This window comes from Lithobates pipiens, unplaced genomic scaffold (assembly GCF_037356315.1).
Source record: "Lithobates pipiens isolate NorthernLeopardFrog02 unplaced genomic scaffold, aLitPip1_a1.2 Scaffold_28, whole genome shotgun sequence".
NCBI classification, from domain to species: domain Eukaryota; kingdom Metazoa; phylum Chordata; class Amphibia; order Anura; family Ranidae; genus Lithobates; species Lithobates pipiens.
In genome coordinates this window covers 29,582,244-29,595,184 of record NW_027507789.1, presented here as the reverse complement: position 1 = coordinate 29,595,184, position 12,941 = coordinate 29,582,244, and the positions used below count along the sequence as shown (strand labels likewise).

At 43.0% G+C, this 12,941-nt stretch overlaps 1 protein-coding gene across 2 annotated transcripts in view; it reads right to left on the bottom strand.

Annotated features, from left to right (window-relative positions):
- The window catches only part of ACSS2 (acyl-CoA synthetase short chain family member 2), a 69,152-nt gene that overhangs the window by 20,872 nt on the left and 35,339 nt on the right, over window positions 1–12,941 (bottom strand). For both annotated transcript variants that reach the window (XM_077458979.1, XM_077458980.1), the window contains 5 exons: window positions 9,942–10,079; window positions 7,776–7,946; window positions 4,527–4,660; window positions 1,353–1,485; window positions 840–896 (listed from right to left, as the gene is read on the bottom strand). In XM_077458979.1, coding sequence (XP_077315105.1) covers window positions 840–896; window positions 1,353–1,485; window positions 4,527–4,660; window positions 7,776–7,946; window positions 9,942–10,079 — 633 coding nt within the window. The remainder of the gene's footprint in view (window positions 1–839; window positions 897–1,352; window positions 1,486–4,526; window positions 4,661–7,775; window positions 7,947–9,941; window positions 10,080–12,941) is intronic.

Sequence of the window (12,941 nt, the reverse complement as noted above, 5' to 3'; positions counted from 1 at the left end):
TTACAATGTTTATACTCAAGTTCAACTGATAAAGAATGTTTAGATTCTTGTCACACTGCCCAGTTTTTCTCTTCCTTTCTTTTAGGCTAGGTTCACATTGCAGCGATGCGGGAACACTGCGAATCCGCGGCGGGTTCCCGCATCGCATACCTCCCGGCGGCAGTTCACACTGCCCTATGCAAACTGCTGGGAGTGTCAGTGAAACGTTAATGACACCCCCAGATCAGTTCACATATCGCAGTGCGATCTGCAAACTCGGACAGGAATCGGATCGCATGGTGTGAACACCCATTTGATCTGATTCTGCTGCGGACCAAAAAAGGGTCCTGTGCGAGTTTGGGCCGTGTGCGATGTGAATTCAGCCATACTATCTGTATGGCTGAACTCGCATTGCACAGAGATCGGATTTGATTTGCACTGCAGTGCGGTGTGGTGCGAATCACATCCAGTTCTCGTAACCGCTGCAATGTGAACCCAGCCTTAAGTGATGTGGCTTCAGAAGAGCAGAGAGAATTCTTTGCATAGAAAGAATTGTGAAACACTTTATTCAAGATCGTGATAACGATTCTTGACGATTAATTGTGCAGCTCTAATAAATATGGGAGCAGCCATATTTGCCCATTACGTACTCGTTTACTAAAAGTCTACCGGAAGAAACCCCCGTAATGTTCCTGGTTGCCAAAGACCATGTGATACAGGCTGCCTAGGATATAAGTTAGGTGCATTTTTATTACATGGCAAAAAAAAAAAGGCATGCCTTTACTAACAGTAATAACACGATTTAATCATGCTAAAGTGTGACTTACTGAACCGCATTTGAATTTTGAGGCAATACTTACAGCTGAGCCGGGCTTTGCTGCTGTGGCCCCCGGAAGTGGAGTTAACACGTGACCTCCCTGATAAAACAGACAGATAAACCTAACTTAGAAAGTAGTGGATTTAGGTCAGCATATCCTATATCTCATACACCTTATACCTATGCCACCCCATGCCAGTCCACCAGTCTGTAGTGCTTAAAGAGTCCTTGTCGCCAGACTATTCATTTAAAAATATTATTTAAAATAATTTTGTTATGGCATGTACTATTACTATTATTCCAGGATATGGAATTTATGGAAGTCTTGCTGAAGGTGAACTTACACTTTAAAAGTGGAGTAATAATTGTGCTAAAAATAAAAGTATAACTAGGGGTAAGAATACCTTATATAAATTTGATATTTTGTAATTTAAAGCAAGTTTTTAAGGCACAAGGTAATACTCTCAGATACTTTTAGTGAAATACTATTTTTGATCAATTTGACAGCTAAAAGAGTACCTTCAATTATTAATAAAATTAAACCCGACATTCTTACCGTCTCCGTCTGCCAAAACGTGTCCACAATCGGGCACCTCTGATCTCCAACGATGTTGTAATACCAGAGCCATGCTTCGGGGTTAATCGGCTCCCCAACTGTTCCTAAAACCTTCAAAGACTTCCTGCTATACCTGCCAAGTGTCAACAAATAAAATGAATTTATTCTTGGAACCATTCTGTTAGAGTGTAAAAGCAAATAATACACACCCTTGAAGAGGAAATCCAGGTATAAGGGCCGGTGTCGATGGTCTTTTATTCGCTTCTGAACGGCTTCTCTCCCCATACCAATCTATGGGAATGGAAAAGCAGCTGAAGCAGGTCAACAGCAAGTCAACCACACCTGCAATGAGTTCTGAACAACCTCAAAGACTTCTGAAACTGATGTCTCAGAAAGCAAGCTGCATTTGTACATCGAAGCTCATCATCACAAACTGTAAAAATCACCAGATTGTATGTATATTATCTCAGCTTACATATCCAGGTTTGTGTTGGACTGCAAGTTGTAGTAATGCATGAGCTGATGGCTTCCTTCAGGGTTTGCATTTATTATTATAGCATTGTGCAAAAGGTTGTGAAGAAGAGGTTTATTGGCTGCAAGTTAAGCCTGGTACACAATATTTTTTTCTTCTTCAGTAAATGGTAAAAAACTACCAGCTCTGGTCTGAGCTGCTATACTAATTCTGGAAAGTTAGTACAGAGATTTCCCCTGCTGACCTCCAAATCACCCCCCCCCCCCCCCCGCCAGAATACTCCGATCAGCAATTCCTGCCATTGGCTGAGATCGCCGATTGGGAGTCAGTCAACCGCTGGTTTTAAAGCATGCATGTCCGACAGAAGTTGGCCCCAATATCTGACGTTTTTTTGGAGCTGGCAAATGTCTCCAGACATTCCGCCCGTATGTACCCAAGCTTTAGACAGGGGCAAGATTATGTTCCAATTATTTACACCAACATTTAAAATATTAAAAGGCAAAAATGTTTTTATACTTCCCTGCTCTGTGCAGTGATTTTGCAGAGCAGCCCCGATCCTCCTCTTCTCGGGTCCCCAGCCAGCGCTCCTGGCCCTCCCTCCTGCCGAATGCAAGCAGCTTGCTCTGGTGCCCGCTCCCGACCTGCTGCCCTGCGTATCTATTCACAGAGCTGCAGCCAGGCTCACCCCTCTCTCGCTCATTGGCTTACTGGCTGTGATTGACAGCAGCGGGAGCCAATCGCTAGATTGCGATGAGGCTCAGGTAAGTATCGGGGGGGGGGCTGCTGCACAGAGAAGGTTTTTACCTTCACGCATAGAATGCACGAAGGTAAAAAACTTTGAGCCTTTAGAACCACTTTTAAGTTTAATATGCTTTTTAATAATACCATTTTTATTACACGTCTTATGTTAGGCCCAGTGATGTCATAGATTTCCTATGTAATGCAGGCAAATCATAGCCGGTGGGGGGAGCCAGCAGGGTGCTGTCCATACCTTCTTGAAAACATCACAGCATCCTGCATCAATACTCCTCTTAAAGAGTCCTCAGCTGGAATGCAAGCAGTGGGCTGGTTCTTGGAAGGAATTATGCAGATATCAAAATGGTTGGTGGATGTCAGTCTAGACTGAGAATTGATAGTTCCTAGGCAGGCTGCATTTGCATGCAGACTGGCCTAGGTAACACTCACAAGTGATGCTGGGCCTCCATGATTCAAAGAACTGAAATGTGTGCCTACAGTCAAGCATGGTGGTGAGAGTGTCATGGTCTGGGGCTGCATGAGTGCTGCCGGCACTGAGAGCTACAATTCATTGAGGGAATCATGAATGCCAACATGTACTGTGACATACTGAAGCAGAGCATGATCCCCTCCCTTCAGAGACTGTGCCGCATTCCAACATAGTAACAAACACACCTCCAAAATTACCCCAGCCTTGCTAAAGAAGCCGAGGGTAAAAAGGTGATGGACTAGCCAAGCATGTCTAAAGACCTAAACCCTATTGAGCATCTGTGGTGCCACCTCAAATGGAAGGTGGATGAGCACAAGGTCTCCAACATCCACCAGCTCTGTGATGTCATCATGGAGGAGGGGAAGAGGACTCCAGTGACAACCTGTGAAGCTCTGGTGAACTCCATGCCCAAGAGAGTTAAGGCAGCACTGGAAAATAATGGTGACCACACAAAATATTGACATTTGGGCCCAATTTGGACATTTTCCTTTAGGGGTGTACTCACTTTTGTTGCCAGCGGTTTAGACATTAATGGCTGTGTGTTGAGTTATTTTTAGGGGGACAGCAAATTTACACTGTTATACAAGCTGTACACTCACTACTTTACATTGTAGCAAATAAAGGATGAGCTCAGGCGTGTTCGCAAACAGCACATGCAGAGCCCGCCAGGAAGTCGGCACTGCACAGCGCTAATCACAAGCAGCGAGACCTTTCCCGATCTGTGCAGCCACGCATCGGGACAACGTCTCACCGCTTGCGATTAGCGCTGTGCAGTGCCGACTTCCTGGCGGGCTCTGCATATGCTGTTTGCGAACACACCTGAGCTCATCCTTCGTAGCAAAGTGTAATTTCTTCAGTGTTGTCACATGGAAAGATATAATAAAATATTTACAAAAATGTGAGGGGTGTACTCACTTTTGTGAGATACTGTATTTGGAGATCAGAAATGGAGGTGCCATTCGATTGTTACATGTGGTGGATGCACGCATGGCACAATAGTTGTGCGATACTTTGCACATCAGTGACTGGCACCACTGATTGTATATTGATTTTTCTTTTATATTATCTGTGATAAATCTCATGGAGGTTGTGCTACACCATTTATGTATATCTGTTTGATTTTGGGGTGGTATTGTGAGATCACAGTGATGGTGTTTAAGCTTGCAACCGCCAATTTTTTAACATTTTTTTTTTTCCCCCTATAAATTTGCGACTGTGCCGATTACATTTTTCAGTATGGTTAACGGTCAAGGGATTCATATTTCTGTCCCAACCTCCACCTAAGTTAATTTAAAGATTGCTCTAAAACTCAGCTTGTAATTGGCAACAATGGCAACCAGCAAGCGCTCCCAGCTGTGTATAACAGAAGTCATTATATTAGTTTAGGATAAGGAATGATGGGGAACTAGCAAAAAGGTTCTTTCAAGTGAGAAGTCTATTAACCCATTAAGAACTGAATCAAACCCAGGCAGATTACCGTTTGACTGGCTCCTCTCCAAATTTCATTAGCAGCCGGATTGCGGTTGGTGCGGTGTAGAATTTGCTCACGCTGTACTTATCGATGATCTGCCACATGCGGGAGATGTCTGGGTATATAGGGAGGCCTTCAAACTGGAGCAAGAATGGATAAAACAATTAGAGACACAAGCCACACAACAATGGATCTCATGGACAGCAGGAAAGAGCTCATGTGTGTCAGGATCCTAGTCCTAAACAACCTGACCTATCCCACCAGGAAGCCATCACTGCCTCGCCCAACTACCACCCATATACATGCCCCTTGTATATGTAAGGCTGTGGGGCAGGGATTGCCTCGACCGCTTAGGATTGGCTTTTGTGCAGCGACAGCTTTCTGGCAGGATAACTCAGGTGGGTTCAGACAGATCGTAACACTCCTGAGCTCATCCCCAATGGACAGATCAAAGACACAAGTCCATCTAGCAAAAACCGCTTGCCGATCGCATCACCTAGAAGTACGGCGGCAAATCTGCCTTGCAGTGCTGGATCATGCATCTGATATGTGATCCAGCACTTCTGTGTAGGTGACAGGCAGACCGGCACCCGTCCCCCTGGCTGTATTGTCGTTTGTCACAGCACCAGCCAATCAGCGGGAGCCAGCCAATGATGGACCACTGGCACCCGGTGATCGGCTCCATTATTTTGTGAAAAGCAGCTCTGTGTTGTAAACACAGAGCTCCGAACAGTGACAGGCAGCTTGGTTGCATATTTAGTCTGGTTAAAAAAAATTAAAAAATACACAAGTCCATCTAGTTCAACCAATAAAAAGGGGAAAACTAATTTTTATTTTTTTACAATCCTATATACACAATCCTATACCCACAGTTGATCCAGAGGAAGGCAAAAAAAAAAAAAAAAAACAGCAAAGCATGATCCAATTTGCTCCAGCAGGGGGAAAAAAGAAAATCGTTCCTGAGAGGCAATCTGATGTTCCCTGGATAAACTTTACCTATAAAATGCCAGTACCCAGTTATATTATGTACATTTAGGAAAGAATCCAGGACTTTTTAAAGATATCTACTGAGCTGGCCAGAACCACCTCTGGGAGGGAGTCTATTCCACATTTTCACAGCTCTTACTGTGAAGAAGCCTAGCAAAGCAGGGAAATAAACAATCAAGATCGCTAAGTAAAAGCACCGCATAACACACACATTACACGAAATTAGGCACATATTTAACCCCTTGATCTCCCCTAGATGTTAACCCCTTCCCAGCCAGTGTCATTAGTACAGTGACAGTGTATAGTATTAGCACTGACCACTATATTAGTGTCACTACTGATGTCAGTGCATTAGTGTACCCCCCAGCCAGCGTAAGCTTGCCTGATATACTTTCACAGTCCAACAATAAGTTGCTGATCACCACCATTACTAGTAAAAAAAAAAAAAATAATAATAATAATAATAATAATAATAATAATAAATCGCAGTATCTATACCAGACGCTACAACTTTCATGCAAACCAAATAATATACACCTATTGGGATTTTTTTTTCCACCAAACACATGCAGCAGAATACATTTTGGCCTTAATTCATAAAGAAATTAGTTTTTTTTTTTTAAACATTTTTAACACATTTTATTGGATATGTTTGATAGCACAAAATAAAAAAAAATTGTTTGTTTTTCTTTAAAAAATTTCTGCCTTTTTTCATAATGATTGGAAAAAAAAACAAAAAAAAAAAAAAACCCAGTGGTGAAGAAATACTACCAAAAAAAGTTCTATTTGTGTGAAAAAAAAAATGGCAAATTTAATTTGCATACAATGTTGCATGACCACGCAATTGCCAGTTAAATTAGCACAGAGCTGAATAGCAAAAAAAAAAAAATGGCCTGGTCATGAAGGGGGTAAAAGCTTCCTGAGGTCAGGTGGTTAAAGCAGAGTTCCACCCAAAAGTGGAACTTCTGATTTAAGTACTTGTGAGCACATTTGGCATCATGTCTTTTTTTTGGGGGGGGGGGGGGGGGGGGGGGCGTGTACCTAGTTTTCACAGGTACCCAGCTCCCACTTCCTCTCCTGGCGCCACCATGCCTAGCGGAAGTTCACCTCCCCCCCCCCCCAATTATCCCAGAAGATTATCCGGCCATTCATAACACGCAGCACGGCTGGAGCATGTGCAGTGCGTGTCTGGCTGTGAAGCTACAGCCGGTTACCCCCACTTGCAATGCCGGCGCCCCTGAGAGGAGCGAGGCTATGGGCAGCCGCATCGCTGGACCACGGGACAGGTGAGTGTTTATTAAAAGTCAGCAGCTACACTTTTTATAGCTGCTGACTTAAATGGGTGGAACTCCGCTGTAACCAATAGGAAAATAAATAAGTAAACAAAAAAAACAGAAAAAAAACCCTGTATATACAGAATCCTTAAACCTTATAATAGCCAATCAGATTCTCCCCTTCATTTTCTCATGCTACGCTGGAATTACTTGCTATGGAAAATAAACAGCTTGCGTCCTACTGTCCAAATCGTTGATGTTGTATTAGCCATGATAAAAAGGTCACATTTATAAAAATGAATCCCCTGGCTACCATGCTAATTCTCTGGCTTCAATTTCCTTCTAGTCACTAAGGCCCCTTTCACACATGTGGACGGTATGTCCGTATTTCATCCATCCGTTTGCGGATGAAATACGGACATACATTCATCCCTATGGGATAGCGGGTGTCTGCGGATGAGCATCCGCAGACACCCCCGATTTCGTCCGCCTCCGCAACAGTCCGATTCTGCAGACGGAGGAAAATCCTATTTTTCTATCCGTCTGCAGAGCGGATCGGATGAACACGGACACACGGTCCGTGCTCATCCGATCCCCATAGAGGAGAATGGAGAGCTGACAGGGCGGTCCCCGCACAGTGTGCGGAGACCGCCCTGTCCGCAGCCAGCTCAGTGGGAACAACGGAGCGATCCCCGCTGAGCGAGCGGATCTTCACGGGGCGGATCAGTAATGTGAAAGAGGCCTTACAAGAGCAAATACAGAGGAAATAAAGTCAAAATTCCTGATTTGTATACCAGTCCTGGGTTAAAACGGGTCAAAGTAATGAAGCCAGGGATCAGCATGACAGCCAATTAGTATTTTTTTTAGTGATAGCTTGCTATTTATTTTTCTCACAGCAGGTTTAAATTTACAGCGTCTCACACTAGAAGGTCAGTATTGCGCATAGCAGCCGGATCTACTTTCTGCCCAGTGTTATCTTTGCCAAGTAACATACCAAAACACTGGTTGCCCCATTGGCTAGTGGTCCATAGGTGAGGTAGGAGTGTCCAGTGATCCATCCAATGTCAGCTGTGCACCAATAGATGTCACCTTGGTGATAATCAAACACATACTTGAAGGTGGTGGCAGTGAAGACCATGTAACCGCCAGCAGTGTGCACTACTCCCTGTAATAGACAAAATAGGTGTCACCTGCTGAATAATGAAAAAAAAACAAAAAAACAAAAAAGAAATAAAAAACTGTATAAAAAAGGTGTGTATGTGTGAGGTGGCACTTTCTGTCCCTTAAGTAATATTGCATATACAATTGATACACAATTCATATTGTAATTGGATGTTCTCAAAATGATTCCTTTTCAATCTACAGAGCTGTAATTTTCTGTAAAATTCAATGCAATATGGCAACCCGGAGGCCCTCTGTACAGAACGCCTCCCAGAAATTTCATTTCCTGTGTGCGATTTGCTCACTGATTTTCCCAGAAATCTCTACCAAGATACAAGTCAGATTTTGGGCATCCCCTGCAATAAAAATTTCATTTTTAGTGAGATGCTCCCAAAGGGAAATCGCGTCTAAAGGGATGCAGATCCTGCAACTTTTCTCAGAGCTCAGGAAGTGCAGCAGCTGACTGATAATTATAAAATGACTCCCATAAGATTCACTTTAAACATGGACACAAACAGCTATTTCTTAAGAGCAAAAAAAAAGGTAGGAATCTGCAACAAAGGTGTTAAAATCCCTGCAATGTACATTGATCTCCCAGAGGGGAGTGATTCATTTCTCAACAAAAGTGGCGTTACTCTTTAAAAAAATGGCTTCAACAAAGGGTACTATATAGGCACCCCTTAGCTTTACTGCACAGTGAACAATGGGTAAGTAGCCAAACAATTCCAACTTTTTTTTTTTTTTTTTTTTAGGGTTCTGAAGTTGCATAACAGCTTTCCACTCCCACTGACCAAAACTCCATCAAAGACACCAGATGTGTTAATATCCTCCTCTGTATCACAATGTAACCTCCTATATCTTCTTACAGAACGCAGTGCAGCACAATCCTGCCTCTGAGTATACAAACAGTGAATGAAGTCCAACAGCCAACGTATTTCAGAGGTGCGAGAAGCCCACTTCATCAGGACTTGGCAATTGCTGCCGAAAACAAAATGTACACTAGAGTGATTTATAGTTGCTTGGTGGGCAATGTATCATAAGATCTAAGGCTCGGTTTATATTTTTCTGAAGCAGAAACACAAACAAAGTTGCATTTGTCCTTCAGAGCTCAAAAAAAACGTGCATTCCTTTTGCAGGCACATGGTGGTGCCATTGATTCTGAAAGGGCACCCCACTGCAACTTGTCAAAGGGCCCACTAAATTTGGTACCAAATAACAAAATGGCCCAAATAAAATAAAAATAAAAAAAAAAAAAACACGAAAAAGTGTCACACACTCCTTTGGTGCGATTTGGATGTGGTAGACAACCAACTCAAAGGAATGGGCTGCCCTACCACAATGTATGATTGATAACAAGCAAATAAACGTATACACGCCTATGCTCTGTTGCACTACACATATGTGAAACTTGCCAAATGCAATCTGCTCCAAACACCAGTTTACACACCACTAAACAATCTGGTCCCCCACGTTCCTCTTATACCTTTTACAGGGACAACAATGAAAGGTACCCAGATAGCAAGGATAACTTGCCACAAATTTGTGGCAATGTTGAATTGTAAGTCTTAACTTGCTGCATGTTTACATTTAAGTTGTACACTCGCAGAGCACTTGAAGCAAGTTCTGATTGACACTTTTGCAATTTGCAGCAAATTTGCGTGGAAAGCCTCTAGCAAGAACAAAATTGCAATGGTGAGTCTACAGCAGGAGCTCTGCAAGTCTACAGCATGAAAATTCAGCCACAGCGACCCCTGTGGTGGGATGACTATTGCACAAGATAACCAGAACGTGCAGAATGTTTGCAAAGAAAGTTGATCTGGAGTCATGCAATGCAGACTTGTTGCAACAAACTTATGAAACCTGGCAAGTTTAGAAATAGCTTAGCAAAATTATTTTCAAACATGCAGCACAATTGCTTGCTATCTGGGTAGTAAGGCATGGTTGCGGCCTTGTTTTTCAGATTTTCCGAATACTGGCATAGTGATATACTACTGATCACCTTGGGCTTCCCGGTAGATCCACTGGTGTACAGAATAAACAGCTCATCCTCAGCATCACACCACTCTGGCTCACAATCCATGCTGGCATTCTTCATCAAGTCGTGCCACCACAGGTCCACCGATGGATTCCACGGGGTCTGCAGAGAGAAATAAAAGGCATTAAAATAAAACCCATTTCCTTATGCCAAACTGTGGCCTCTTTTCTTCTATCACATCCCATGTGTGTACCAATCAAAACTGGTTTGAAAGAAAACTTGTCAAGGTTTGCTGCCTCTGCTAGTGTCAACTGAAGATGCTATGCATCTGGCTGTTCTGAGCCACTGACCAGAACAGGCATACAGATAGGGACTTCTGAATTTTGTTGGACTTTCCCAATGGCAAAACTTGCTACGGTATATAGTGAAGTCAGTGGCCAGAAGGCAAATGTTTTAATTAAAGTGGTCAGCGACACCCTCTGCATACCCCTCATGGCAGGTATACTTTACACACACAACTGAATGAAAGTGCCAAATATTATCCCATGGGTGCAGGTTGGTGCTTAGACAAATCAACATATACAAGCTATGACACCTGGCATTGTGCTTAGCTCTATATTGGCAGCGCTAAACAATGAAAATTCTGCCTACTCAAGCCCAAGCAATAGAACTTTGTTATCTTGCTGGTGCACTAAAGATGTAATTTGTACCCTACAGTTATCTGGAATATTACACTACCAAAGTTCAGGTATTGCACAGTGGACATCTAATGTCACAGAACCTTTGGGCCTGTGCCAATGGGATCAGTTTGAGATTATTCTAGGATCATTTAAATTTTTAAAACTTCATTTACAGGCACATTAGACCTGCAGATGACTTGCTTCTCACCTCCTTCAAGTAGGTTTTGCATATCCCCAAAGATTTGGGAATGTGAACAAAAGCCCGCCGACACAATCCCCTAAAGTGACCCTATCGCATAATAAAAAAAAAAGGCTCAACCGAGCCGATATCTGCATACAAGAAAAAACAATACTTACCTCTTCTGCCGCTCACACAGCTGATCACCACTCCATTGCCTAAATCCCAAATTGCACGGGCAAGCCATCATTTCTGGGAGTAATGGTCTTGTGGATTACCAGCAGTTCTCACTAGTCCCTCCTGCTGATCTGTAGTGACATGGCGGTCAGTAGATGAAACCAGAGAGAGCAGCTGGGATTGGGAACCCAGGAAATTGGCAATCAAGGGAAAGTTAGTTTCCCAACAGACTTTGGGGGACTATTTCCTAGCAAAAGCACAGCATTTAGTATCGCGAGCAAGCAGGAGAGGCCAATATTGTCTTTTATACAGGTTCAAGCTTCATGCTTGAAAAAGGCCATCTCTGGACTAAATACTTTTTTTACTGACCCTCAACAAACATGCAGCTAGGAACTTCAGACCTTCTGATCTGCATACATGTTTAGGGTTTATGACGAGTATTGAAGACTTTGGATCAGGTTCATAGGCCAGGCATTCAGCATTTTTACAAAAGCTCATCAACGAGAGCATACTTTTTCAGATTAGAATTCCTTAGAATTTTCCTCCCTAAATCCATTACAATATTTTAACTCAAATGATACACTATATGGCCAAAGCTTGTGTATACCTGACCATCCCATCTATCTAAATGGCCATAAGTATGTGGGTATTCCTCCAAATTACCAAGTTCGAAAGTTTCCAGTGAAGAGTACTATTGATGCTACTACACAAACACATTTCCCAGCCTTGTGGTAACAGTTTGAAGACCCTTTTCTATTTCAGCATGATTGTGCCCCTGTATCACAGAGCCATGAAACATGGGTTGATGAGTTTGGGGTGGTGAGAAGTGGTTATTTGCCCCGTTTAAAAAAAATAAAAATAAATAAACAGCAGCTGCGAATGCTGTAGCTGTTGACTTTTAAAAAAAAAGTACACTCACCTGTCCATGGGTCATGCGCCATCCTCACCTGAACTGGTTCTTCACCAGCCTTTGGGTCCCTGGTGCCAGCATGTTTACTGTGGGCAGCCAGCTGTGATTTCTTGCAGCTTCACAGCCGGCTGCCCACAGCACATGCGAGAGCCACTCTGCGCTTTGTTAATGGTCCGGCAGCCTTTTGGGAACAGTGACGTGTCCCAGAAGGCTGCGGGTGGAGGTATGAGAACTTGCGATGGATGCACCACGGTGATTCGACCAGAAGTGGGAATGGGTAACTGTCAAAGCGAAAATAAGAATGAAATTTTTTTAAAAAAAATAGTGGTGCTTTAAGTGGCCTGTACAGAGCCCTGACCACAACCCTGAACACCCTTAAAAAGAAATGGAGCCAGGTCATCCAACATCACAAATGCTCCTTTGGCTGAAAAGGGCACAAAATTTCTACACACTTTTTTTTTTAAATATAAGTTTCTTAGGAGAGTGGGGGCTGCTGTAGCCACATAATTGAGAGGGGGGCAACTTCATTGTAAAGCACTTTGTTTTGGAAGGCGACGTCAAACAATATAGGTGTAATGCTCATATAGGTGTAATGGTTAGGTGTCCACAAACTTAATGGTGAGCAGTCAATGCCAGAGAGCTGCTGCTAAGCACCGGACAGACTGTGTTGGAGGAAAATTAAAACATATGCAAAACAAGATATGCAACAGTTCTATTTCATTTACAAGAACAAGATCAACACTGCAAATTAATGGCAGGAAAATGTGATACAAGACATCGGTGATCAGACAATACAGACAGACATTTTCTAAGTCACAAACTGAGCAATTTAAAAAAGGAACTCCACCCAGTGAAAACACAAATAGGAAGCGCTAAAGTGGTGCATTTACAAATGTGATCCTCCACCATTACTGTACTATATTACAGCATGCAATATAAGCGGGTGACAATGTTTTCCAGAGCCTGCAATTCAAAGAGTTTGTGTCCCTGCCCTACCTACTGAACACTCCATGGACTAATAGTGATCACCACTCTGATGACACTGCGCTGAATCCCTCCTTTAATCTTGTGTTCGTCTC